The sequence below is a fragment of the Phyllobates terribilis genome, unplaced genomic scaffold (genome assembly GCF_046119375.1).
Source record: "Phyllobates terribilis strain yellow unplaced genomic scaffold, ASM4611937v1 Scaffold_9__5_contigs__length_417890890, whole genome shotgun sequence".
Classification (NCBI taxonomy): Eukaryota; Metazoa; Chordata; class Amphibia; order Anura; family Dendrobatidae; genus Phyllobates; species Phyllobates terribilis.
In genome coordinates, this window is record NW_027362769.1 from 149,484,949 (window position 1) to 149,512,421 (window position 27,473).

General features: G+C 42.4%; 1 protein-coding gene across 7 annotated transcripts in view; it reads right to left on the reverse strand.

Annotated features, from left to right (window-relative positions):
- The window catches only part of FMNL2 (formin like 2), a 235,233-nt gene extending 209,723 nt beyond the window's left edge, over window positions 1-25,510 (reverse strand). For 6 of the 7 annotated variants that reach the window (XM_073647171.1, XM_073647168.1, XM_073647172.1 and 3 more), the window contains exon 1: window positions 24,987-25,510. In XM_073647171.1, the coding sequence (XP_073503272.1) occupies window positions 24,987-25,103 (117 nt within the window). In that variant the 5' untranslated portion in view covers window positions 25,104-25,510. The remainder of the gene's footprint in view (window positions 1-24,986) is intronic. The other variant, XM_073647173.1, reaches the window with a different exon arrangement.
- Window positions 25,511-27,473: the final 1,963 nt, after the last annotated feature.

Here is a 27,473-nt window from a genome sequence, read left to right on the forward strand (position 1 = left end):
ACACCTCGGACAGGTAGCAGAGTTATTGAACACCTAGGACAGATAGCAGAGTTATTTAACCCCCATGGATAGATAGCAGAGTTACTGAACACCTCGGACAGATAGCACAGTTATTGAACACCTCGGACAGGTAGCAGAGTTATTGAACACCTCGGACAGATAGCAGAGTTATTTAACCCCCATGGATAGATAGCAGAGTTACTGAACACCTCGGACAGATAGCAGAGTTAGTGAACACCTCGGACAGACAGCAGAGTTACTGAACACCTAGGACAGATAGCAGAGTTATTGAACACCTCGGACAGATAGCACAGTTATTGAACACCTCGGACAGACAGCAGAGTTACTGAACACCTAGGACAGATAGATTTACTGAACACCTCGGACAGATAGCAGAGTTACTGAACACCTCGGACAGATAGCAGAGCTACTGAACACCTTGGATAGATAGAAGAGTTACTTAAGACCGTAGGCAAACAGGAGGCGTCATGGAGACACAGACAGGTATCAGACAAAACTCCGGAGTGACAAGAAAGTCAAATAACATGAAAGCCGCACACAGCCAGGAAGACGTTCTGGAAACAGCAGGCAGATAGCAAAGTTACTGAACACCTCAGGCAGATAAGTAACAATACTGGAAACCCCAGGGATTTAGGTGAGGTCCTCCACACACCGGTAGCAAGGTTATTGGAAATTGCAGACAAATAGGTAGCGATACTGGAAACCGCAGGCAGGTAGGTAGTGATACTGGAAACCTCTGGGAAGTAGATGAAGTCCTCCACAGACAAACAGCAAGGTTACTGGAAACCGCAAGCAGGTAGGTAATAATATTGAAAACCACAGGCAGGTAGGTAGCAAGATTACTGGAAACCACAAACAAGTAACTCAGGGACTGGAAACCGCAGACAAGCAAGAGACGTCCTGATGAATTTGGACTTGAACTGTGCACAGAAAACTAAAAGTTTCTACAAGTCTTAGAGCAAAACCAAGGCGGAGGTGAGTCTCCAAGGAGCCTTTATATAGGCCTTAGAAATACAACCCATGGATTACTTGCTGAGCCCTATGTGGAGCACCGGAAAACCAAACGGACAGGGGCAAGTGCGGAACAAGAAGCTGAAACTACAACCCAAAAAATAACACATCAATCTGTCCTAATGCCAAGATAAACAATGTATCATCTTAGTATCACATCTCATCACCATGTGTGGTTTCCTCTGCATCTACCAGTCGCAACATTCATTTCATGGCTAACTACTCTGTCTGGTTACCATCTTGTTTGCGGCTGGCTGATAGGTCGGCTCCCATACAGAGCGCGGATATAATATGGCCTTGTGTCAGGTTTTCTCCTTGTTCAGTTAATCAAGGACTCGGCAACGTCTGAGATGTTATGTTCAAATGTCAATACTGATAACAGCGCCATCACACAGTGAGCCCTGTCCCCTGCAAGACGGATATCTCCACTATATCCAAGGAATACACACGCAGATGACTTGTCATCATTTTATGATATGGTAACATCTTGACAATGTTAGATTGTGGTATAAATTTTAAGTGACTTTTAAAGCCAGATTGTAGGAGGCACAAAGTGGGCAAATCCCCCTTGGACCTACATTATTTACTGTTAATATTCTACCTCCAATATCAACATGGATAACTGTAGTTTTAACATGCCCAATCCTTTACTTCTCAGGGGACATAAGCCACTGCCATATATGTCTGGTGGCAACTCACTCTTTTCTCCTTCCTGAGATTACACTTGCTGGTTAGCTGGTTTCACAAAAACCGTCAGGTTTGGCCGACATTCATCTAATGCACACATATCAAACTCTGGCCAGAGTGATTATATCTAGCACTGTGTAGAGCCATTATACTGTATGGAGGACTATGTGGGGCCATTATTCTGTATGGAGGACTATGTGGGGCCATTATTCTGTATGGAGGACTATGTGGGGCCATTATACTGTATGGAGGACTATGTGGGGCCATTATTCTGTATAGAGGACTATGTGGGTCCATTATACTGTATGGAGGACTATGTGGGGCCATTATACTGTATAGAGGACTATGTGGGGCCATTATACTGTATGGAGGACTATGTGGGGGCATTATTCTGTATAGAGGACTATGTGGGTCCATTATACTGTATGGAGGACTATGTGGGGCCCATTATACTGCATGGAGGACTATGTGGGGCCCATTATACTGTATGGAGGACTATGTGGGGCCCATTATACTGTATGGAGGACTATGTGAGGCCCATTATACTGTATGGAGGACTATGTGGGGCCATTATACTGTATGGAGCACTATGTGGGGGCCATTATTCTGTATGGAGGGCTATGTGGGGGCATTATTCTGTATGGAGGACTATGTGGGGCCCATTATTCTGTATGGAGGACTATGTGGGGCCCATTATTCTGTATGGAGGACTATGTGGGGCCATTATTCTGTATGGAGGACTATGTGGGGCCCATTATTCTGTGTGGAGGACTATGTGGGGCTATTATTCTGTATGGAGGGCTATGTGGGGGCATTATTCTGTATGGAGGACTATGTGGGGCCCATTATTCTGTATGGAGGACTATGTGGGGCCATTATTCTGTATGGAGGACTATGTGGGGCCCATTATTCTGTGTGGAGGACTATGTGGGGCTATTATTCTGTATGGAGGACTATGTGGGGCCCATTATTCTGTGTGGAGGACTATGTGGGGCCCATTATTCTATATAGAGGACTATGTGGGGTCATTATACTGTATGGAGGACTATGTGGGGCCTATTATTCTGTATGGGGGACTATATGGGGCCCATTATTCTGTATGGAGGACTAAGCGGGGCCCATTATTCTGTATGGAGGACTATGTGGAGTCATCATACTGTGTGGAGGACTATGTGGGGCCCATTATACTGTATGGAGGACTATGTGGGGCTATTATTCTGTATGGAGGACTATGTGGGGCCCATTATTCTATATAGAGGACTATGTGGGGTCATTATACTGTATGGAGGACTATGTGGGGTCCATTATTCTATATAGAGGACTATGTGGGGTTATTATACTGTATGGAGGACTATGTGGGGCCCATTATTCTGTATGAAGGACTATATGTGGCCCATTATTCTGTATGGAGGACTATGTGGAGTCATCATACTGTGTGGAGGACTATGTGGGGCCCATTATACTGCATGGAGGACTATGTGGGGCCATTATTCCGTATGGAGGACTATGTGGGGCTATTATTCTGTATGGAGGACTATGTGGGGCCCATTATTCTGTGTGGAGGACTATGTGGGGCCCATTATTCTGTATGGAGGACTATGGGGGCCCATTATACTGTATGGAGGACTATGTGGGGGCATTATTCTGTATGGAGGACTATGTGGAGCCCACTATTCTGTATGGAGGACTATGTGGAGCCTACTATTCTGTATGGAGGACTATGTGGAGCCCACTATTCTGTATGGAGGACTATGTGGAGCCCACTATTCTGTATGGAGGACTATGTGGAGCCCACTATTCTGTATGGAGGACTATGTGGAGCCTATTATACTGAATGGAGTACTAGGTGGGGCCCATTATACTGAATGGAGGACTAGGTGGGGCCCATTATTCTGTATGGAGGACTATGCGGGGCCATTATTCTGTATGGAGGACTATGTGGGGCCATTATTCTGTATGGAGGACTATGTGGAGCCCACTATTCTGTATGGAGGACTATGTGGAGCCATTATTCTGTATGGAGGACTATGTGGAGCCCACTATTCTGTATGGAGGACTATGTGGGGCCATTATTCTGTATGGAGGACTATGTGGAGCTCATTATACTGTATGGAGGACTATATGGGGCCCATTATTCTGTATGGAGGACGATATGGGGCAATTATTCTGTATGGAGGACTATGTGGAGCCCACTATTCTGTATGGAGGACTATGTGGGGCCATTATTCTGTATGGAGGACTATGTGGAGCTCATTATACTGTATGGAGGACTATATGGGGCCCATTATTCTGTATGGAGGACTATATGGGGCCCATTATTCTGTATGGAGGACTATGTGGGGCCCATTATTCTGTATGGAGGACCATCCTTATTGAAAAAATGACCAAGTATGCAATGGACCAGGCAACTGTTAGGTGGATTCATAACTGGCTTAGTGATCGGACTCAAAGGGTGGTTGTAAATGGCTTCACATCCAGCTGGATGAATGTGTCAAGTGGGGTACCACAGGGCTCCGTCCTGGGACCTGTATTGTTCAACATCTTTATCAATGATTTAGATGAAGGAATTGAGGGTAAACTGATTAAATTTGCTGATGACACAAAGCTAGGAGGGATAGCTAATACTAGAGAAGAGAGAGAGAGGATTCAAAAAGACCTAAATAAACTGGAGCAGTGGGCAGCAACCAACAGAATGGTTTTTAACAGGGAAAAATGCAAAGTACTACATCTGGGCAATAAAAATGAAAAAAGCATATACAGAATGGGAGGAATAGAGCTAAGCAACAGTACATGTGAAAAAGACTTAGGTATACTAATAGATCATAGACTGAACATGAGTCAACAGTGTGATGCAGCAGCAAAAAAGGCAAATACAATTCTGGGATGTATTAACAGAAGCATACAGTCTAGATCACGTGAAGTCATTATTGGTCTTTACTCCTCTTTGGTCAGACCTCATCTGGAATACTGTGTACAGTTTTGGGCACCACATTTTAAAAAAGACATAGACAAACTGGAGCAAGTTCAGAGAAGAGCGACCAGAATGGTGACTGGTCTGCAAACCATGTCCTATGAGGAACGGTTGCAGGATTTGGGAATGTTTAGCTTGCAAAAAAGAAGACTGAGAGGAGACTTAATAGCTGTCTACAAATATGTCAAGGGCTGTCACATTGTAGAAGGATCATCTTTATTCTCATTTGCACAAGGAAAGACTAGAAGCAATGGGATGAAACTAAATGGGAGGAGACACAGATTAGATATTAGAAAAAACTTTTTGACAGTTAGGGTGATTAATGAGTGGAACAGGCTGCCACGAGAGGTGGTGAGTTCCCCTTCAATGGACGTCTTCAAACAGAGGCTGGACAGACATCTGTCTGAGATGATCTAGTGAATCCTGCTTTGAGCAGGGGGTTGGACCAGATGACCCAGGAGGTCGCTTCCAACTCTATCATTCTATGATTCTATGATTCTATGTGGGGCCCATTATTCTGTATGGAGGACTATGTGGGGCCCATTATACTGTATGGACTATGTGGGGCCATTATACTGTATGGAGGACTATGTGGAGCCATTATACTGAATGGAGGACTATGTGGAGCCATTATACTGAATGGAGGACTATGTGGAGCCATTATACTGAATGGGGGACTATGTGGGGTTATTATACTGTATGGAGGACTGTGTGGGGGCATTATTCTGTATAGAGGACTATGTGGGGTCATTATACCGTATGGAGGACTATGTGGAGCCATTATACTGAATGGAGGACTATGTGGAGCCATTATACAGTATGGAGGACAATGTGGGGCCCATTATACTGAATGTAGGATTATGTGGTGCCATTATACTGAATGGAGGACTAAGTGGGGTTATTATACTGAATGGAGGACTATGTGGGGTTATTATACTGTATGGAGGACTATGTGGGGGGCATTATTCTGTATGGAGGACTATGTGGGGTCATTATACTGTATGGAGGACTATGTGGGGTCATTATACTGTATGGAGGACTATGTGGGGCCATTATTCTGTATGGAGGACTATGTGGGGCCATTATTCTGTATGGAGGACTATGTGGGGCCATTTTTCTGTATGGAGGACTATGTGGGGCCCATTATTCTATATGGAGGACTATGTGGGGCCCATTATACTGTATGGAGGACTATGTGGGGCCATTATTCTGTATGGAGCACTATGTAGGGCCATTCTGTATGGAGGACTATGTGGGGACCATTATTCTGTATGGAGGACTATGTTGGGACCATTATTCTGTATGGAGGACTATGTGGGGCCATTATACTGTATGGAGGACTATGTGGGGCCCATTATTCTGTATGGAGAACTATGTGGGGCCATTATTCTGTATGGAGAACTATGTAGGGCCATTATTCTGTATGGAGGACTATCTGGGGCCATTATTCTGTATGGAGGACTATGTGGGGCCCATTATACTGTATGGAGGACCATGTGGAGCCCATTATTCTGTATGGAGGACTATGTGGGGTCATTATACTGTATGGAGGACTATGTGGGGCCATTATTCTGTATGGAGGACTATCTGGGGCAATTATTTTGTATGGAGGACTATGTTGGGACCATTATTCTTTATAGAGGACTATATTGGGACCATTATTCTGTATGGAGGACTATGTGGGCCCATTATACTGTATGGTGAACTATGTGGAGCCTATTATACTATATGGAGAACTATGTTGGGCCCATTATACTGTATGGAGGACTATGTGGGGTCATTATACTGTATGGAGGACTATGAGGGGCCCATTATTCTGTATGGAGAACTATGTGGGGCCATTATTCTGTATGGAGGACTATCTGGGGCCATTATTCTGTATGGAGGACTATGTGGGGCCCATTATACTGTATGGGGGACCATGTGGAGCCCACTATAATGTGTGGAGGGTTGTTAATAGATATCAAGTTTGGCCCGTGACTTTGCCCACGTTTTTTATTTTGGCCCTCTCTGTATTTGAGTTTGACATTCCTGATCTAATGTGTATGGCAGCCCCTACAATATATTCATATGTGGCAGATTGGGTGTTGGATGTTCTGCCCTGATATGAAAGCACAACTCCAAGCAGACAGTGATGGGAGCCTTTCGGGGAGTGTAGTTGACAAAGAGCTTGAGCTCCGCAGGTCTCCAGCCTGGGCGGTACATTTTCTGATTATATTTAGAATGGCTCCCACCACGGATATCGCACATTTCTCATCTCACATAAGCCTCATTGTGACCACAAGCTGCAAGGTTCATCTACAAACGTCTTACCCAGTTTGGCAGCTGTTACCTCTGTGTAGGAGGCCATTTCTGCAGGGAATTGGCGGCTGCCCCGCTAGCTCTCAATCAATGTGTGTGTCTTATACTGACATTCCCTGTATATTTCTGAGATTCGGGTAATTCATCACCTAATCATCTTAAAAAGAATCCACTACACAAACAGAAGACATCAAGGGGGCGCATATGGTTTTACTTGTAATAATTACTGCCATGTAGCATATGGAAAAGAGAAGGGAGTTGTTCTAGAATAGATGAAAATGGGTCCAAAGTCTATAATCATGACTACGAAAATACTTAAAAGGAAGCAAGATACACCATTATTTTTAATAATGCATTATTTTTAATGCACTCAGCAGTGATGATCCCAAAAATGACATAACTCATACTGCCTAATTAAAGGGGTTGTCCACTTTCCATTCTTTTTGCTAGAAAGGTCTCCAAAAATTACCTGACTAAACTGGCATCAGGTTTTAAGTCTCCCTGTAGCGCCACCCCAGGGGAATTAAAGCATTACATAGTGTCCTCCAGGAAAAAAAGATGCTGGCTATGTCCACGGTCACCTGGCTTTCCTGGTAACATGATAGAATACAATATGCAACTTGGGCCAGAATTTTATGGGGTTAGAGGACCATTCCTGGTAAAATAACAGACTTGCATGCACTTTTGAAATATATATATACATAGAGGTGCACAATAGTCACTAACTGGGATGGTAGTCATCAGCGATAAATAATTATGTGTTCTGCCGGCCATTGTACACCTGACCCTACGGCCCATGGACTGTGCTGTTACTCCCGCTTGTTAGGCGGCACCTAAGAAACATGGCACAGTCCAGTGATACATTGGCCAAGTCACAAAGTAACATTTTCCCTAGCTAGGGTATCACAAAGGCAACCAATAAGGAAATTGTAGTGAACTCTGCAAAACTTTCTATTTCTATCACTCTTTCACTTTCCTCCACTTTCAGTCTCTCCCTGATTATCCCTCTCTAGAAATCCTCGTCTTTCTCCTATTCTCTTCCTGACCCTCTTTTTTTCTTTACGTAGGTCTTTCTCTCTTTCAATCTGTTTCTCTTTTTGTGATTCTTGCTTTCTGCCCCTCTTTCTCCATGTGTCTACTTTTCTGTCCCTCTCTTCCTCTCTATATGATGCTTTCTCTTGGTCTCTGCCCCTTTCTCTCCATACCTCTCTCTCTATTCTATTATTTTCCCTCTTTCTTTCATTTTCTCTTTTCATGCCTCTCTATCCATTCCCCATTAACTATTATTTTCCCTCTTTCTTTCATTTTCATTCTCTTTCTTTTGCTTTCTCTTTCTTTCCATGCCTCACTCTATTCCCCATTATCTATTATATCCCCTCTTTCTTTCATTTTCTTTATTTTTCTTTCTTTCCATGCCTCTCTCTCCATTCCCCACTATTATTCTCCCTCTCTCTTTCTCACCTTGCCTCTCTCTCTATTCCCAATTATCTATTAATTTTCCCTCTATTATTCTCTTTCTTTCCATGCTTCTCTCTCCATTCCCCACTATTATTCCCCCTCTCTTTCTCTCCATGCCTCTCTCTATTCCCGATTATCTATTATTTTGCCCTTTATTTCTTTCAATCTTTCTCTTTTTTTCCATCTATCTTCCTTTCTATCCATGCCTCTCTCTCCTCTCCCCACTATCTATTATTCTCCCTCTCTCTATTTCTTGCTCTCCATGCCTCTCTCTACTCTGCATTATCTATTATAGCCCCTCTGTCTTTAATTTTTTTCTTTCTTTCTTTCCATGCCTTTCTCCATTCCCCATTATTATTCTCCCTCTCTATTCCCCATTATCTATTATAGTCCCTCTTTCTTTCTTTTTCTTTCTTTCTTTCCATGCTTCTCTCTCCTCTCCCCACTATCTATTATTCTCCCTCTTTCTCTTCAAGTCTCTCAGTCCCTCTCTCAATATGTGACCTCTTTCGCTGCCCTCTTCTCTTTGTGACTATCTCCCTGCTCCTTGCTATCTTTATTTCTTATCTTACCCCCCTGCCCCTTACTCTTCCTTTCCATGACTTTCCCTCACTTCTCCTCTTTCTGTCCCTCTCCATGACCCCCTCACTACCCTTCACTCTTTCCTATTCTCCATGACTCTTCTCTGACCCCTCTCTCCTCATCTCTTCCTCTCTGCTTTTTCTCTATTAAACTATTAACGTTTATTCAATGTATCAATTTTCAAATAGAAAACTTTTTTGCCTTTTCCCAAAAATATTTCATGAGCCAAATACAGAGAGATGAGACTCTGAAGTGAACAGAACGAGGTGTTTGGACAGTCATTGTGATACAATTGTCCCATCGCTCCTCCGTAGACACAGAAGTGCTGAGTCCGTTGTCTTCGGCCACGGTCCTAACTAACATCACAAAGGAAGTCCGGGGACCCTCATCCCTGCCAAGTGGATGTGGAGCCCAAATGTATTTGGCAGAAAGTAAGCCGCATGGCTGCCAAGTTATTCATTTTTAATGGTTTTTCTACAGATTCTTTAGAACATGTGTAGACAATGCAACATTCAGGACAAGTAAACAAAGTAACCATAACTACAAATAAAAAGTAACATCGGACAAGGACTTCTAGAAGTGAAAATAATAATAAAACATTTATATTATTTCATCACTATGTGTATTAATAAAGGGGATCTGTCATAAAGTACAACTTCATTTATTCATATGTACAAACAGGGATTTCCAGCTCCTTGACCCCTTTGTGGAAACCCAGACCTCTGAACCTTTACCCTAAATGTATGGCAATGATTGACAGCTTCATCACCACGTGAGCCCATTGCGTCACTCTAAAATCCTGCATGATTGCCCATTGGCAAAAATGCCCTGATGCCTCACAGTGCCCATTGGAGAAAATGCCCTGATGCCTCACAGTGCCCATTGGAGAAAATACCCTGATGCCTCACAGTGCCCATTGGAGAAAATGCCCTGATGCCTCACAGTGCCCATTGGAGAAAATGCCCTGATGCCTCACAGTGCCCATTGGAGAAAATGCCCTGATGCCTCACAGTGCCATGTAAGCAGAAAACAAAGTGCAATAAATAAATCGCATTCTCCATAACAGTCATAGACTGGATGTGGTTTAGTGCAAAATTAATGTTGTGTGACATGATTCAACATATACCAAAATTTTGGTGCACACTAATCTACGGATAGGCAGTGTAAAGGTAGACAAAAGTATCTAAAAGGTATCATCCAGTATGTGATATATTTGGTGCATTTTTAGACATTCTAATGTAAAAGTGAATAGGAATAGTAAATTTTCTCGAGTGAATACCACAATCACAAAACAAATCATAGGAACACATATGCATACATAGAAACGATTGAGACAGTGAAGGGGTCCCTAGGACATGGGGGTTTAGCTCTATGCTGAGACATCATAGTTTCATCTATATGAAATTTAACTGAAGTTACCCTTTAAAGGAAATACAGTATGTCATCATAATAAAGACCCATTGTTTAAACTAGCTTTTTTATAATAAATGCATTTTTTCTTTAAAGTTCAATAATGTTTTTTATTTTATTTTCAATATCACCATCTACTGTATATACAGTAAAACAATAAAAAAAAATCTTGCATTTTTCCCAATGACCACTAGGCTGAATACATACTTCTTGTTCGAAACAGATGACTTTTCAGCAGTCTTATTACCATCACAGACATGATTACAATGAAAATGTATGATTGATTAAAAAGATAAAATAGGTGATGTCACAGCTCACCTCCTCCCCGTTCTGTACAATGAATAATAACACCACTCTATACAGTAGATAACACAGGTTCCACCGTTCACAACAGGCAGTGTCACAACTCACCTCCTCCTGATAACAACTTTATATACAGTAAGTAATACAGGATCCACAATTCAAAATAGATGATGTCAGTTCACCTCCTTCTCCACCTGTACAATGACTGACAACTCTTCTGCATGCAGTAGATAATGCTGGATCCACCATTCACGATAGCTTATGTCACAGCTCACCTCCTCCTCCTGTACAATGACTGGTAACAGCTCTATATACAGTAGATAATACAGGATCCACCATTCACGATAGATGAGGTAACAGCTCACCTCCTCCTCCTGTACAATGGCTGATAACAGCTCTATATATAGTAGATAATACAGGATCCACCATTCATGATAGATGATGTCACAGCTCACCTTGTCCACCTGTACAATGACTGATAACAGCTCTATATATAGTAGATAATACAGGATCCACCATTCATGATAGATGATGTCACAGCTCACCTTCTCCACCTGTACAATGATTAGTAACAACTCTATATAAGTAGATAACACAGGATCCACTTTTGACAATAGGTGATGTCACAGCTCACCTCCTCCTCCTGTACAATGACTAGTAACAGCTCTATATATAGTAGATAACACAGGATCCACCTTTCACAATAGGTGATGTCACAGCTCACCTGCTCCCCTTCCTGTACACTGACTGATAACACCTCTATTTACACATTCCCTTTAATTGGAGTGAAATAAACACATATGCAGCCATGCTACTTTATGTCCCATGTACCAGCACACCCCTTTGTTATGCAGATTAGCAGAGCATCCTTGGACCACTAGATCTAGCTCAGTAAGAAGGCCAAATGCTGCCTACATCAAAGAAAATATCACCCGGAGCCTCCATGACAAATGATCTAATGCAGCAGGCGACAGCTGAATTTTTTTGCTTTTCTTATCCCCTGTATTTAATGACAGGGACACGTGAGTCATTTAGCCTCTTGATATCGATAGTGTAAAAATCAGGTGAAAATTGTGCAATGTCCGCCCTGCTATGACCCCGCAGTGACCATTGCAGAAAAGAATGTACAACATACACATTATTTCCAGCAAAGTGGGTGCTCGGCAAAAAAAAAGACGCACAATAATCCCTTTCATTTGAGCGTTTTAAGATGAAGCTTGTGACTTTTCTACTCGGCTTTTCCCAGCAAACAAAGGCCAAGAACGAGCAACAGCCTCGGAGTGACGGACCTGGTTCACACGAGTGAGGTCCAACAAAAAAAAAAAAAAAAAACAACACTTACCAAGATTTTAAAGGGATGCTGTCACCAAAAGGGTCTCTTTAAATTAGGGTACCTTTTAGGAGTCCTAATAACAAAAAACTTGTTTGCTAAGATCTACCCCCTCTGAAAACCATGTCAGAGAGTCAGGCTTTGTGCCCACGATGCAGATTCGATGCAGAGCGTTTTTGCCTCTCTCTGGCAGAAAAAAACGCATGCAGATTTACATGCGTTTTTTCTGCCAGAGAGAAGCGTTTTTTCAGCGTTTTTACATGTGATTTTGAGCATCACTTGGAAAAGTGCTTGACAAGTTGGTCACACATATAAATCCATGCAACCGGCATGGATTTATATTGTGTGACCAACTTAGATGCTTTAAATGCTGCATCTATAGTAAAAAAAAAAAAAAAGAATTAAAACGTTAAAAATAAAAAAAACCCTGTATACTCACCTCTCCGGTCTCCTCCCGGCGGCGATCCTGCGATCCTCTCTCTTCGGCGTCCCGCAGTGTACTGTAAGGACCTGCGGTGCAGTCATTTAGTCAGCTGATGGTCACGCGACCATCACCTGACCGCCGCCGTCAGCGGTCGCGTGACCATCAGGTGACTAAATGACGTCACCGCAGGTCCTGACAGTACACTGCGGGACGCCAAGGCGAGAGGACGTGGCCGGGAGCAGACCGGGGGCCACCGGAGAGGTGAATATACAGGTTTTGTTTATTTTTAACTTTTTTATTTCTTTTTTTCACCGCGTGGTAGCCGGGATGAAGAGGAGTTGTAGTCTCCTCTTCATCCTGGGTACCACACGCACCACGATTACGCTGCAAATTCGCGGCCATTGAATTTAATTGAAACGCAGCAAATCCACATATACCTGCGGGTTTGCTGCGTTTCAATGTTCCTCAATGGCCGCGAATTTGCAGCGTAATCGCGGTAGAAATGGTCATGCTGCGTTTTGCAACACTATGCAAATTAGCGCATCATGTGCACAGCACATCAGAATTCACATTGCTTTGCATGGCAGACGGTTTTACAAGCGTTTTCGCAGCCGTAAAAACACTACAAAAATGCTACATGGGCACTTAACCTCAAGAGTGATCAGTTAATTGGATTTGTGACTTCTTTACTAGAGATAGGCATGTGATCACTCTCAGCCAATCAGTTGAGAGGGAAATACTCAGGGGCATACCTATAAGCATCAGAAGCTTTAAGGTAGATGGAGTTTATTTAAAGGGATTCTCCGAGAGTAGAATACAGAAAATGTCGTTCTAGATACATTTCTAAAAATTATTATTTAGTAAAAGACACTTGTTTTGTCTAAAGAGATAAACACATTAGTTCATTAAAATAAAATTCCCGCTCTCTTGTTACTCTGACAGAAACTTTTCCTAAAAGTATTACCAGGACAGGTGTCTGTGAGCATGTGCAGTAGAACGCTCCATTCCCTCCCTTCATCTCTAGTAGGAAGCTCCATTGCTGTGACCTTGACATAATCTGTACTGCATACTGTCAGACTATTTCCAGGTCACATCAGCCACTCAGCATTCAGATAGACATGGTGGACAGCAGTGTGAGCTGCCACTTCTTACTTCAGCACCTCAGGTATCTCCAGTATTAGATCAGATAGACAGGGTGGACAGCAGTGTGAGCAGCCTCTTCTTACCTCAACATCTCTGGAATCTCAAGTATTAGAGAGGTGGGGACAGGTTAGACAAAAGAGTGAGCAGCTGCTTCTTACTTTAGTACCTCTGGTATCTCCAGTATTAGATCCGATAGACAGGGTGGACAGCAGTGTGAGCAGCCTCTTCTTACCTCAGCACTCCTGGTATCTACAGTATTAGATCAGATACACAGGGTGGACAGCAGTGTGAGCAGCCTCTTCATACCTCAGCGCCCCTGTTATCTCCAGTATTAGATGAGATAGACAGGGTGGACAGCAGTGTGAGCAGCCTCTTCTTACTTCAGCACCCCTGGTATCTTCAGTATTAGATGAGAAAGACAAGTTGGACAGCAGTGTGAGCAGCCTAGTCTTGCCTCAGTACCTGATATCGCCATTATTAGATCAGATAGAAAAGGTGGGCAGCAGTGTGAGCAGCCTCCTCTTACTTCAGCACCCTTGGTATCTCCAGTATTGGATCAGAATGTCCATTGGGAGCAGATGAAGGTGGGAAGGGGGGCAGAGCTTCCTACTGTATGTGCTCACAGACATCTGTCATTCCCCTTCTAGGGCAGGCTTTTGTCAGTGTAACAAGACAGTGGCCATATTCATGTATTATGGTGATTACCTTCTTAGATTAAACTACCGTAGTTTGATTTGGTAATTAAGGAAATTTAGGAATTTATTTATAAGGACTTTTTTTTTTTCCTTTATCTTTTTGTCTGTTCTCTGAGAATCCCTTTATGTGTCTTCTGCGATTAGACGCGACTATTTATCTTTCCACTGCTGCTTGAATATTCGTAGTTATAAGGCTGTTTGCATTTTTTGCACTACTATAGGTAGAAGATATTTGGAATAACCCTGGCTTGAGGGAATGACAGCATTTGGAGGGTTTCGGGGTATAGAATAGGCAGGGTTCGAAATATCTCTGCCAATTATATCTTGATGGTCATTTTTGCTCTTTTGAATATCTGAAAACAGGAGTTTAATTTGCGTAAATCTGATTTCTTCAAATACTTACAACTAAGCCATACAATAAGATCCCAGGAAGCCATCTCTGACCTCACCATCTCATCCGATGGACTACTAGACTTTGTGGCACAAGCTAAAACTACTAAAGGCATCATTTCTTAATTGTACAACTCAAAGTTATTGAAAATTTGAGGTGACCCTATGGCACCAGTTAAAGCTAGCTGGGAGAGAGATGTCGGCTATAATCTCTTTAGAGGAATGGGATGATATTTTGGAATCAACAGGGAAGGTTTCGATCAACACGACCCAGAGAAGATCAACTGGAAAAATCTCACATTCTCCACCACTTTTTACAGGTCCACCAGATTTTATGTATCAGGAGTTAGGGTGGGGTAGCGACTTAAGTTGGCGTTAAATTTATGGAATTCTAATAATAATAATAATCTTTATTTATAAAACACCAACATATTCAGCAGCGCTGTACAATTCAAAGTTCAAGCAAGTTGTGACATCCTTCAAAAAAAATGTCACCTTTAGTACCCCCGACTCCTTTGTTCCAAGGGTACATCCTCTAAAATTCAGAAATTGGGAGGCCAAGAAGTACCCTCATGTAGGCTTTATAGGTTTAGTTCGTTATTGATTTCAATGGGAAAAAAACTGCAAAATCTGATTTTTTCATAATAAGAAAAAAAAATCTGTTCCGTAATTTATTACAAGGGGAAGTAAAAGGCAGCGAGATACTGTACAGGACTGACATGAAATCTCCCCCCCATCTCACATTCCACCGTGAAAAGAGGGGATTAGCACATGGGAGAATAGCTGTGAGCAGGTCGAAAAACAATCATCCAAATTAGCTTACAAGTGACTTGTCAGCAGAGTGCGGAGCTTAGGGCACAGGACTACCCGACACAAAAGCCCCATGTATACATTGGAGCAGACAGAAAAAGGGAGCAGCTGCCCATGGCCACCAATTAGATCACGCTTTTAAGTCCACGTTCACACATTCAGTATTTTTGATCAGTATTTGCAAGCCAAAATCAGAAGTGGGTGCAAAATACAGAAGTGGTGAAGTGTTTCTATTATACTTTTCCTGATTGTTTCACTCCTGTTTTTTTTTCTTCTTACAAATACTGAAAAAATACTGAATGTGTGAACATGGCCTAAGCGTTCGGGTTTTGCATGAGTCAACCACTCAAATCACTGGTACTGCTTTTTTCCTTCCATTCCATTGGAATCTAAGACTTTTGTTATTTCCATTTTTGGACCCATTTTGGAAACTTAAAACGTTCCAGTATAGAATCCATTAATCTAAATAGGAATGGAAGTGGCGTAAGATGTTTTCTGTTTGCCTCCTTTCAAGTAACTATCCGTTTATTAGCTGGATCAAAAAAAAACGTAGCCTGCACAACAGTTTGTTAAAAAAAAAAAAACGGAGCAAAAGGAACCATATTTGTTTTTACATTGAAGTCTATGGGATATAGATCGCAATGAATGGTCATCCGTTTTGTCATAATTTAAAGGGATTGTCCACTCTACGGACAAACCCTTTTCAATTGCTATATTAAAAATATGCAAAATAGAAGTCAAAATTAACTTTTTTAAATTATCCGTCTTTAAGAAAAACAGATCGATACTTTGGTTTCCGTTTTGCGTCTGTTTTTGTTCCATTTGTAACAGGATCTGTTTTTCCTAGAGGGGTCACTACACCTAGCAGTGCTAAAAAACAGATCTATTAAAGGGATTGTCCACTACATGGACAACCCATTCTCAATTGCTACATTCCACTGTGTGAAAAAAAAAAAGCATATTCCCGCCTCCAACACCAGCGCCATTCCTGCGATCTGTGCGCCGGGTATCCCATGATGTTGTTATGCTACAAGAGTAGAGATGAGTGGACCAGTGGAAGTTTGGGTTCTGGTACACGACCAGAACTGTAGTCCAAAGTTCGGGTACCAGAACTGTAATCAAACTTGAACCAGAACCCGAACCCATTTGAAAGCAATGGGGACTCGAACTTTGGATCTGTAAAATATTCTCTTTCTCGTTCCCAGACTTCCCCAGAACTACGAACATTAAAACGGACGCCTGGGAGAAGTCTGTGTTCAGAGTTTAGCACCGGACACTAACTGTCCGGTATGAACCGCAAACTTTTATATTACGGGTGCTCATCTCTAAACATGAGCCCTGCAACCAATCAGCGGCCGCTTTAATTCTCACTTCCTTCGGAAGTCAGAGAGCAGAAGCAGCTCACACTTCTTCCGGGTGTCAGTTTAATCCGAAGGGAGAGTCAAGCGGCTGCTGATTGACAACAGGGCTCACATCACATAATAGCGTCATGCAAGTCCTGGAGACTACATTGCTGGAAAAGCGCCGACACCGGAGATGAGATAAGGCTTTTTTTATTTTACATGGGAGAATATATAAATTGAGAAGGGGCTGTCCAAGTTGTGGACAACCACTTTAACGAATCTTGTTTCTAGCACTGCATATGCCCAGAATACTAGAGGTGTACAGAGAACCCTCTAAGAAACACAGATCAAATGGAACAAAAACAGATGCAAAACATAAACCAAAGTGTCAGGTTATAAACTGATCTGTTTTTCTTTCAAGACGGATTAATTAAAAAATGTAAATTTTGGTTTCTATTTCACATTTATTTTTGCTCAGTTTGTAATGGATCCATTTTTTAATACAAACTTGACATATAGAAAGGGCCTAAAGGCCCCCATACACATTACACTAACATAATGTGAAACTGTTCGAAATCAGAGGAGTCGGCTGATAGTCCAATGTGTATGGGGGCCTTCTGATTCTCCCACAGCAGCTGGTTGTCACGCTGTCTCGGCGTTCAGGAGGTCAGGAGCCTATGCTGACCCTACACTGAGGCCCTGCCTAATCCCTCTACCTGGAGGTGCTGTTGATGGTACAGAGGTCCAGGCCGCCAGCGTAAACCTACCTCCTGAGAATCCCTGAACCTCAGTAATCTAGTCCTGAGAAGGACCCCGATCACAACAATTGGGGACAGGACCGTATATGCCAAACACAGTACAAGACGAACGAGACAGTACAAGGGGCAAACCAAAAACCACCTTGCATACAAAAACTTACACCACTACAACGGAGGGAACACCAACGGGTAAGGGGATAAAGAATAAAGCGAGGAAGGGAAAAAACCACACCGAGTACACTTTGCTCCTACTTCACAATACCACGTATCACTCCGATAGTCTGCATGAAAAGCTTTCACCGACAACCACCCAAACAGAACGGCAGGTATTTGAAGGAGTCCCAATACTGCAGAATTAACTGCAGCTGGGCGAGGCTGGGCCTCGTCTAGCACAGAGAGAGAGAATTAACTCCCTCCCTGCCGAAAAACACCAAGCACCAAAAACTCAGCTGTGAGAAGTCAGGCTGTGTAATCGCGACGATCTTCGTGGCGACACACCCGTGACACTGGTGTTGCCAGGGCTGTGGAGTCGGGAGTCAGTGTCCATTTTGGTGGAGTCTGTACAAAATGGACCGACTCCAAATCCTAAAATATATAATAAATTGGGTACAGTAGTTCAATGCAGTTGGTGGGGAATATTGTTTTCATAAGAATTTGGGAAAGTTATGAAATGTCCTATAAATGTCTGTCCTATTCCTGATCTAAGGGCCTAGACTTTTAGCTGAGATGAATCTGTGCTACAGTAAATTTATCACTTAAACATGAGCCATGTATGAGGGAGTCGGAGTTGGAGTAGGAGTCGGTGTCATGGAAATTGATGTGTCAAAGTTGGAGTCGGAGGTTTGGTTTACCAACTCCACAGCCCTGGGTGTTGGGGAAGATGAAGATCTGGTCTGTCCGATTTCGGACTGTTGATCCTTCTGTTCTTGAAGAGATAAGCCTCCGCCACAGGAGTCTGGCACTGGCTTTTTCGAATAGTTCCAAGGAGCAACTTTCCTGTATGGTGATGAGTCGGGAGAGATACAGTGCCGGCAAAAAAAATCTTTACACTTGCGCAGCAAAAAAAAACTTTACATATAAAATCCACATCATAATTTCACTTTTTAAAAGTGTACACAATGGGGGAGATAATAAAAAACTGTCTAATATTAAAGCTGGCTTTGTTGCAAATATCAACCAATCAATGCTCAGTTTTCACTTCTCTGTTCAAGCGAAAGCTGCACTCTGATTGGTTGTTATGTGCAGCTCAGCCAGTTTTGCTATTAGGCAGTCTTTTATTATTTCCCTCAGTTTTATATTATCTCCCACAATGGGTCGAAAGAAGCTTAAAATGGAAGAGCAATCCCGTACCTTGACTCTGCTCGAGAAGGGGGATTCGGTGATTGCTGTAGCTAGAGATCTGGGAGTGTCAAGAGAAGCAATTTTCAACTGAAGCGGTTGGCGGCATCATTGCGTCCTGGGATGGTACCGCAGAGGAAGTCAGGCTCTGGCGCACCTAAGAAGACTTCACCAAGGACTGATAAGCTTCTGAAGCGTGAAGTGATGTCACATCCTTCTATAACTGCCGTTGAAATAAAAAAAAAGTACCCTATACTCCTCCAGAACATCGCAACTAGGACAATTCGTCACCGCCTGCAGAAGGACCTGGGTCTACCAAGTTGCCGTGCCGCAAAGAAGCCCCTGCTCACAGCAGCAATGAAGAAGAAAAGGCTGGCCTTTTGTAAGAAACATCAAGATTGGACATCTGAAGAGTGGAAGAAAGTGATGTTTAGTGATGAGAGCACTTTTCAGGCTGGTCAGGGGAGGCTCAAAGGTTGTGCGTCGTCCGAGTACAGTGTCACGTTATGACCCAAAATATACAGTTAAGACTGTTAAACACCCTGACAGTGTGATGGTGTGGGGTGCATTTAGTGGAAGCATGGGCAGGGCAGGTTTGTACTTCCTTCCCAAGATTATAACTATGAAAGCAAGCAATTATATTACTGTTTTGGAAGAACACATGCTTACTTTTTGGGTCATACATCAGTGTGATTACTTTATGCATGATGGAGCCCCTGTCCACAAAGCCAAGGCCGTGAGAAAGTTTCTCAGTGACCATAACATTAACATTTTAGAGTGGCCAGGTAATTCCCCTGACCTTAACCCCATAGAAAATGCCTGGAATTTAATGAAAAACAAGGTTCAAGAGACACGACCCAGCAACATCAACAATCTAAAGGAGGTGCTGAAGACACTGTGGGTAAACATGGACTCCACATACTTAGCCAGCCTTGCTGAGTCCATGCCTAAACGACTGCAGATGGTGATAAAATGTAAGGGTGACATGACAAAATACTAATTGTAATAAAATATCCACAATAAAACACTTGAATCCACTTGAATATTAAGATTTTGTGGTTTCATTGAACTTGTAAAGATTTTTTTTGCCGGCACTGTAGCTGCCAGCCGAACTATTGTCCAAACCATCGCTCAACCTACAGTTATCTATAGTGTGTGGAGCCCCTTAAAGTGGAAACAAAGGAATCAGATGAAACTTGACATGTTGACCAGCCTTTGTGAAGTCTCAACACTACTGTCCTCAAGTGACACCAGCTACTCAACCAGTTGTATCACATCCTTGAATGACGGAGCCCAACCAGTGCAGGACGCAAGTGTCCAGAAAACTCGGGTTTTGTTTTGGGGGAGACGGGTTTACTTTTGTGGCTGATACTAAAGCCTCACTCAAACAAGGATTGTGTTCAGCGCCATAGACTATAACTGGCACACGGTCCATCTCTAAAAAAAACACAGAACATGTACGTGATTCAGGAACATATGAATGAGGCCTTAGCGTGTATTTACTCTGGCTGATTATCGTAAGAAATTCTCTTAATGCTCGTTTGCCAATTATTGGCCAGTATACAGATTGCCAATCATGCAAAAAATGAGCAAAAAATGCTTGTTTGTGAAATTTAAGAATCATCGTTCTTGGCAGCACATCATCCTGTGTCAACAGAACATGTGCTGCCGAGAACAATGACAGCCTATTCTCCCAGGACAATCTATTACCAATCGTTCGTGTAGCTGTAAGTGCAGTTGGCCTGTCTAAATGACTTTTAGCCGATCTATGGATGTTCAATGGCCGCCATTGACTTATGTAAACCCATTCTAAAAATGGTGAATTTTTTGACCACTTACAGTGATGAAACCCATTGTGAAAATGCACAACAGAAAGCGCGCCTGAACAGGAAAAAGTCGTAGGCCAGTGGAGATACAGTTCCTGTTGTCGTTCTTTGTTTTATGATATTTCGGTAATAAAGGCGTAAAGAAGACTGATGAATTACGCTAATTCAATTATACAATATGGATGCCTAATGTTGGTCAAATACGAGACATCCAAAATACAGAATCCCAATTCTGCTAAACAAACAAAAACAGATAAAATCAAAAGTTCAAAAAAAGGTAACAGAAAAATCGGGAGCCCTTTTGAAAATGCACTGCTGCCTGTAGCACTACAAATCCCATCAAATGGAAAATTACAACCTTAACCTTGCTTCAAAAAAAGCCACAAATCGCTAATGGTCTTCAGAGTGTACCCAACTGTGACATGTTCCTTTACGGCGGGTTAATAAGTCACCAGCAATGGAAGAGTTTACTTCGCATTGAAAAATTCGTCAGTCATCCATTTACAAACATGTTAGCGTCGCTGAATAACTTACAATGGATTTACATATTTACGTGTGAAAGGTACACAAGGTTGTAACTTCTGCAAGAATGGCCGCCCACGTGTGAGAGGGTGTGTGGTGACAACGCGGCCGCTGATAAGAGTCAATGACTGGGTTTACTCTGGTTATCAGGCTATTCCTTAGATCTTCTATTACAAAAGTGACCGAAAAATAGAAAACGATTCCGTCTAAAATATGAAAAATGGAATAAATATAAGTCCTGGGCGTTTTTTTATGATTTGTTATAAAACTTTACTTAGTTCTTAGCAGTTTTACGGAAAAATGTTTGACAACCAATGTAGCCGCAATCAAATTTCTTATAAGACTTGTCACCCAAACCACAGGCTTAGTTATACCGCGATATTATATATATAGTATCAGGTTTTCCCTTTAAGACTTAAAGGGGTTGTCCAGCCTTAGGCTACAGGTCAGCAATCATTCTATGTTACTACAGACCTCTGAATCCTCACATCGCGCACACTACGAGCTGTTAGAATTCTCTGGTGCGGGAAGCGCTGAGAGCATGAAAGCAAGTATGTCATTTACATACATGCGGTCACGTGCCAACTAGACGTGCATAGCCTTGCCCAATGCAAGTGTATTGAGCGAGGCTGGACACGTCTAGTCTGAATGTAGCCGGAAATATGCAAATCGCATACTTGCGGAGCCAGCACACGATGTGAGATTTCACAAGTCTGCAGTCACATAGAGTAACTGCAGACTTGTAGTATAAGCCCAGACAACCCCTTTAAAGATGGGAGAAAACATGCCATATTGGGGCAGGGGGGGGGGGGGGTCTGCAACATTGTCTAAAAGCAACACTTTCTAGTCTTCTAGGTAGCCACTAATGACTTTGCAGCATAACGGAGCCTAGGAACTGTCTGCAACTACTAAATTGTTGTCCTCTCTATGACGTCAATAAAGCTTACTGAAAATGGCTTAAAAAGGGATGTCCACCTTTGGGGACAATTATTTTTTTTATTTAAATGCTTACTTAAACAGTTAACTTGTTCTGCTGCCCAGCAACAGACAGTGAAGCACAGAAGCTTTAAAAGGTAAATGGAGCAAAAGTTTTAGTGAAATCCAATAGCAAAAATGATTTTCAACCCCAAATGAATCCATTTAAGTAAATAAAAAATGTCTCCAAACATGGACAACCCCTTTAAAGTTTGAAAGTTTAATTTATTTAAGGAGGTGTTAAGACTTTAAGGGGTTCCCAGAGACAATGTAAAAAAAGGGAAGTATTTATTTAAAGGAAAAGTTGGACTTAAAAATAGTTTTTTTTCCAATAATATCAATAAAGTTTATTGAAGACAGTAATATACTTTAGTAAAGGAGATGTTGGGTTCTTTTTTCGACAATTTCAATAAAGTTTGTTGAAGACTCACTCATTTTTGAAAAATATTATTATTCCCGTGGTTGGATTTTTCTTCAGGATGAAGGGCCGAGATTACTTAGGTGCACATTTCTTGTTCATGGATTTATATGCCGTTGTGGTCCAGAGATCAACAGTCGGGGACCGACTGGGACACACAGTAAGGCCGGCTTCACACGTCGGACATTCACGGTCCAAGTACAGACCGTGATATGTAGACCGGCGGGTCCCCCGACCTGAGCCCAACATCCTCATATATGTCGAACACCTCCTTTAAAAAAAAAAATGTTCTCCATCTTCAATAAACTTTATTGACATTGTCGCAGGAAATCACTTATAGCCTTACATCTCCTTAAATAAAAAAAATATGCCTTTCTACAATAAACTTTATTAACATTGTTGCAAGGAATCTCAAAGCCCAACACTTCTTCATTAAACTTTATTGACATTGCCACAGGGAATACCTTAAAGTCTTAACACAGCCTTAGATAAAATATTTTTCCTTAAGTCAATAAACTTTATTGATAATGTCAGAGAGAACACATAGTACATTTTGGGAGATTTTGCATAAGGTAGCCAGACATTGAGTCTCAGAAGGGTTGCGTGACCCCAAAAATTGATGGCTATAAATACGTCACAGTGTCATAGGACTTAAACCACGGCCTGTGATGGCTGAGATGGGCCCGACAGTTGAATGGTAATTAAAAAGTACACGATAAGGGCTATGTTTAGTGCAGGGGCGGACATATCATTGGTGCACAGGGACCCAAGAGGTAAGGGGGCCCATCTACACCTCCAAACAGACTGAAGAACATTGGGCCCACCAGAGGATTTGATTCTGAGGGCCCACCTTTCTCCCCCACTTAGGAGCCCCATAGCAGCTGCAAGGTTTGCACTATGAACTCTCCTGAAGGAGAAGCTAGGGCCCACTGGAGGATTCTCCGCTTCTCTGGTGGGCCAGTCCAAAGCAGGTGAAATTTTGCAATGGGCTGCAAAGGGCCCACATACTGTTCTTGCACAGGGACCCTCTTTTGTGTCCACCAGTGGTTTAGTGTTAAGGGGCCTAAAAATTGGTCATCGCTGGTTTGAGTCTTGTAAAATGCCGGACTATCAGTATGTCCAGCTGTCACAATTTTGTTGCTGTATACCACTAGTACTACCTGTAGTATATACCGCTGTATGTGAATATAGGTTGATTTTCGAGTAATCCCAGACCTCTTGCACCTATGATGTGGCTTGTGGTGTAACCCTAGGAAAGAGCCACTTCATAATGTTAACACAACAAAATCTAAACATAATCAGGTTACCCGTAGGAAAGAGGAAAAGTGTTGAGTATAATCCCAGTTAACTCTAGGAGTTGTAGTTTGACACCACTTTTTGCGTGAACCTGCTCTAAGGCCCCATTATTTCCCCTATAGTGCGTTCTGTCCCTCCTGTCAATCATTGAAACGCTAGCTCTTGTGTATAGAATTACAATCACTTCACAGTCATCTACTGGAGCTGAGGAAATACAAAGTGCACTTGTAGTCATAAAACATGAAGAAAGTTAATAATAATAAAAAATATCATAGGACTTCAAAGGGACTGAACGCCCCAATGTGCCCACACCACTATAGGGCCGGAGGTCAAATTATGTCATTCACTGCTCAATCTTTACCCAAAACGTCAAGGGAAAAGTCACCAATAGATCTGAGAACTCCATTGAATGGTTTTGGATGTGAGCTCAGATCACACTAAATTATGGTCCATTGCAACTTTTAGCCATTGAGGACCAACGGTGTCATCTGACTCACACCTTGTATGGTCCACCAACTCCGAAATATGGATACCCCATATCTCCCTAGGCTTTTTGTAGGACGTGGTCTTTGGAAGTGGCTGACTTTCCATTTCTGACACCGTTTAGATGTTAATGAAATGCAGATTAGCCCCGACACCCCCTCCGCCTCCCTCTCCTCCACCATTGAGCAGAGTCTTTAGTGTAATATCTCCACATGGGACATCATCCCATGTCTTCTACTACAAAGAAGGAGTCCCCCCTTTCAAATTGAATAGGCTGGAAAGGATTGTAGGAGAAACGTGCTTTGCTGAACCACCCCCTTGCAAACACAATCAAGACAATGGGGCTTTTCTCCAAGGCGTATAGAAAGCAGCAATAATATCTCAATGTAAGAAGATGCTGCAATGTGTAGACTTTCTGCGGAGGACACCATAGCGAGCGTCAACCTAGGCAAGACATGGGAAGGACCAAAGGCTGGATACAATGCACTCACCAAAACGATGGCAAACCTCTCCTCCAGTTCACCTGGTTCAGGCATGGGCAGTTTAAGGGGCATATTATGTGCCCTGAAATCAGTCTGGTTAGAATCCATGCTGCCTGCATTCCCCATGATGAGCAGCCTGGGTGAAGGCCACCTCCACACCTCTCTCCTGGCCACAGGAATTAACAAGTCACCAACACACAGCTGCTTGTCCTTCTCTCCACCTCCCCAAAGTGTCCAGAAATCCCAAGCCCCAGCAGCACAGATGGGAACAGATCCAATGCAATGATAGATCCAAGGCTCCTTCTAGCACATAGGTGGCTCCTGCACCTTCCTGGCCCTGGGTGACCTCCAGAAAAAGCCCAGCTTGATACCTAGACTAGGGTTTGGAGGCAAGGGTGGCATCTGCATGTTGCACAATTTGCACACCACTCCCAGCTTGGTGCTGCTTGCTGCTAGTGTGAAGAGCACAAGAGGCTCAGGGCAGCAGCAGCAGCAGCAGCCTGAATGCAACATGGAAACTCCCTTTATTGTCCAAGGGAAGAGGCACAGGCTCCCTCTAGTGATCCTGCAAGCTCTGACTATGGAGGGGAGAAGAAGGCAGCAGAGGATGCAAGGACAGACTGACAGATCCTGCACATCTATCTCCCCACAATATCATATTCACTGCCATCCACAGCCACAGATCACTGATTGGGCTGCAAATAGGAGATCACTGCTTGTAAAGGGACCCTGGCTGGAGCTGCCAAAAAAATAGTCATAGATAATAGTCTAAAGATCTATATAAAATATATAAATACATCTAAAATATATATTTTAAGATATATATTTATTTATTTATTTTAGATGTATTTATATATTTTATATGTTTGTTTTATATTATATATGTATATATTTATAAATATATATATTATGATATATAAAATAATTATATAGTTACATGTTTTTATATATTTTTTTATTATATACATTTTTTTTTTCCCAAATAACAAATTAATCTGTCCAGAAAAGAATATGGTGCTTGATACTCATAATATGTGTGAAATAAAATGAGTCTGCGCTTTGCTAGCAGTAGATTATAAAATAGATAATAAATTATAAAATAGTCAGAAAAATAGAAATCATAGAAAAAAATAGGAGTAGTAATAGTAGTCATGACATTTGTATTAAAAAAATAATAATCTGATATGTTAGCAATAGATACTAGTAATCAGGGGTACAACTATAATAAGTGCAGGGGTTGCAATCGCACCCAGGCACTGGAGACTAAAGGGGCCCAAAGGTTCCTTTCCCCCTTAGGCATAGACTACACAACAGTGATAGTTGGGAGCCCTGTTGGGGTTTTGCTTTGGGGCCCACAAGCTTCAAGTTACGCCACTTCTAATAATAATAATAATAATAACAAACAATAATCACGGGTGTAATAAAGAATAATGCGCTCTGTGCTAGCAAAAGATGATGCTACTAATAGGACTACTAACAATAGAATATTAATATATTAACAACAGCATATTCTAGCATCTAGGGTTGTTTCAGATGGAACAAAACCAGAACTTTCTTCAACAAAATCTGCTGCAAATCCACATTGTGTGAACATGCTCTAAATGTTATCATCTAGCCAACAAGTCAGTGATAACTTGTGGATCGGTGGGTGTCCGGCTCCTGGGGCTTCCACCAGTCCTGAGAACAAGGGTCTGATATGCTCTTTTGGAATGGATTAGAGGCCTAATATGAGTATAACCACTCCTTTCATTCTTCAGGGGACCGTCGGGGAATAGCACAGTGCTCGCTTATCTCCTTTGGTCCCATAGGGAATGATTGGCGCGGTGGTGCGCATGCACAGCCACAGCTTCATTCCAATGAGGCATTTCAGAGACAGGTTGTCAATATCAAAGGAGGTCCCAGAGATCGGACTCCCACTTATCCAGAAGTTAGTATGTATAGTAATAAAGTATTACTTTATTAGTAAAATGTATATAAAAGTCCCATTGTCTTCTATAGGTTCTATCTTTGAGGTAGATCGCACAGGACCGGTGCTCAGGACCATGCAAGAGAAACGCCTTGAGAAGAAAGTCTGTGCAGAGATCTTCTTCTTAAACAACCGTGGCCCACATACACTGACCGATGGCCGAGAGCGATGTCGATCGAGTATGCCCGAGTTCTGTCTACCGATCGCTTTGTTCTCCCTGAGATAAGCCGCCGACCGACGTCTCACTCGACGGTTTTCTCATAGAGAGCACAGGAGCATCGGCCAAATGAGTGCTCCTGTGTATGGGAGAGTTAGCTGAGATGGCTGTAGGCTGACAGTCATCTAATGTGTATGGTCAGCTTAAGCCAAAGATCATGAATACCTGTCCCAGATGCCGATAGGTCTGGTGATCTTATCCTGCACCAGAAGGGGGCCCCATTTAATTTCTGCTATGGGACCCTCTGACTGATGCCTAATCTGGAGTAGAGGATTGCTGGTGTAGACCAAGCACTGAATAAATATGTACCGCT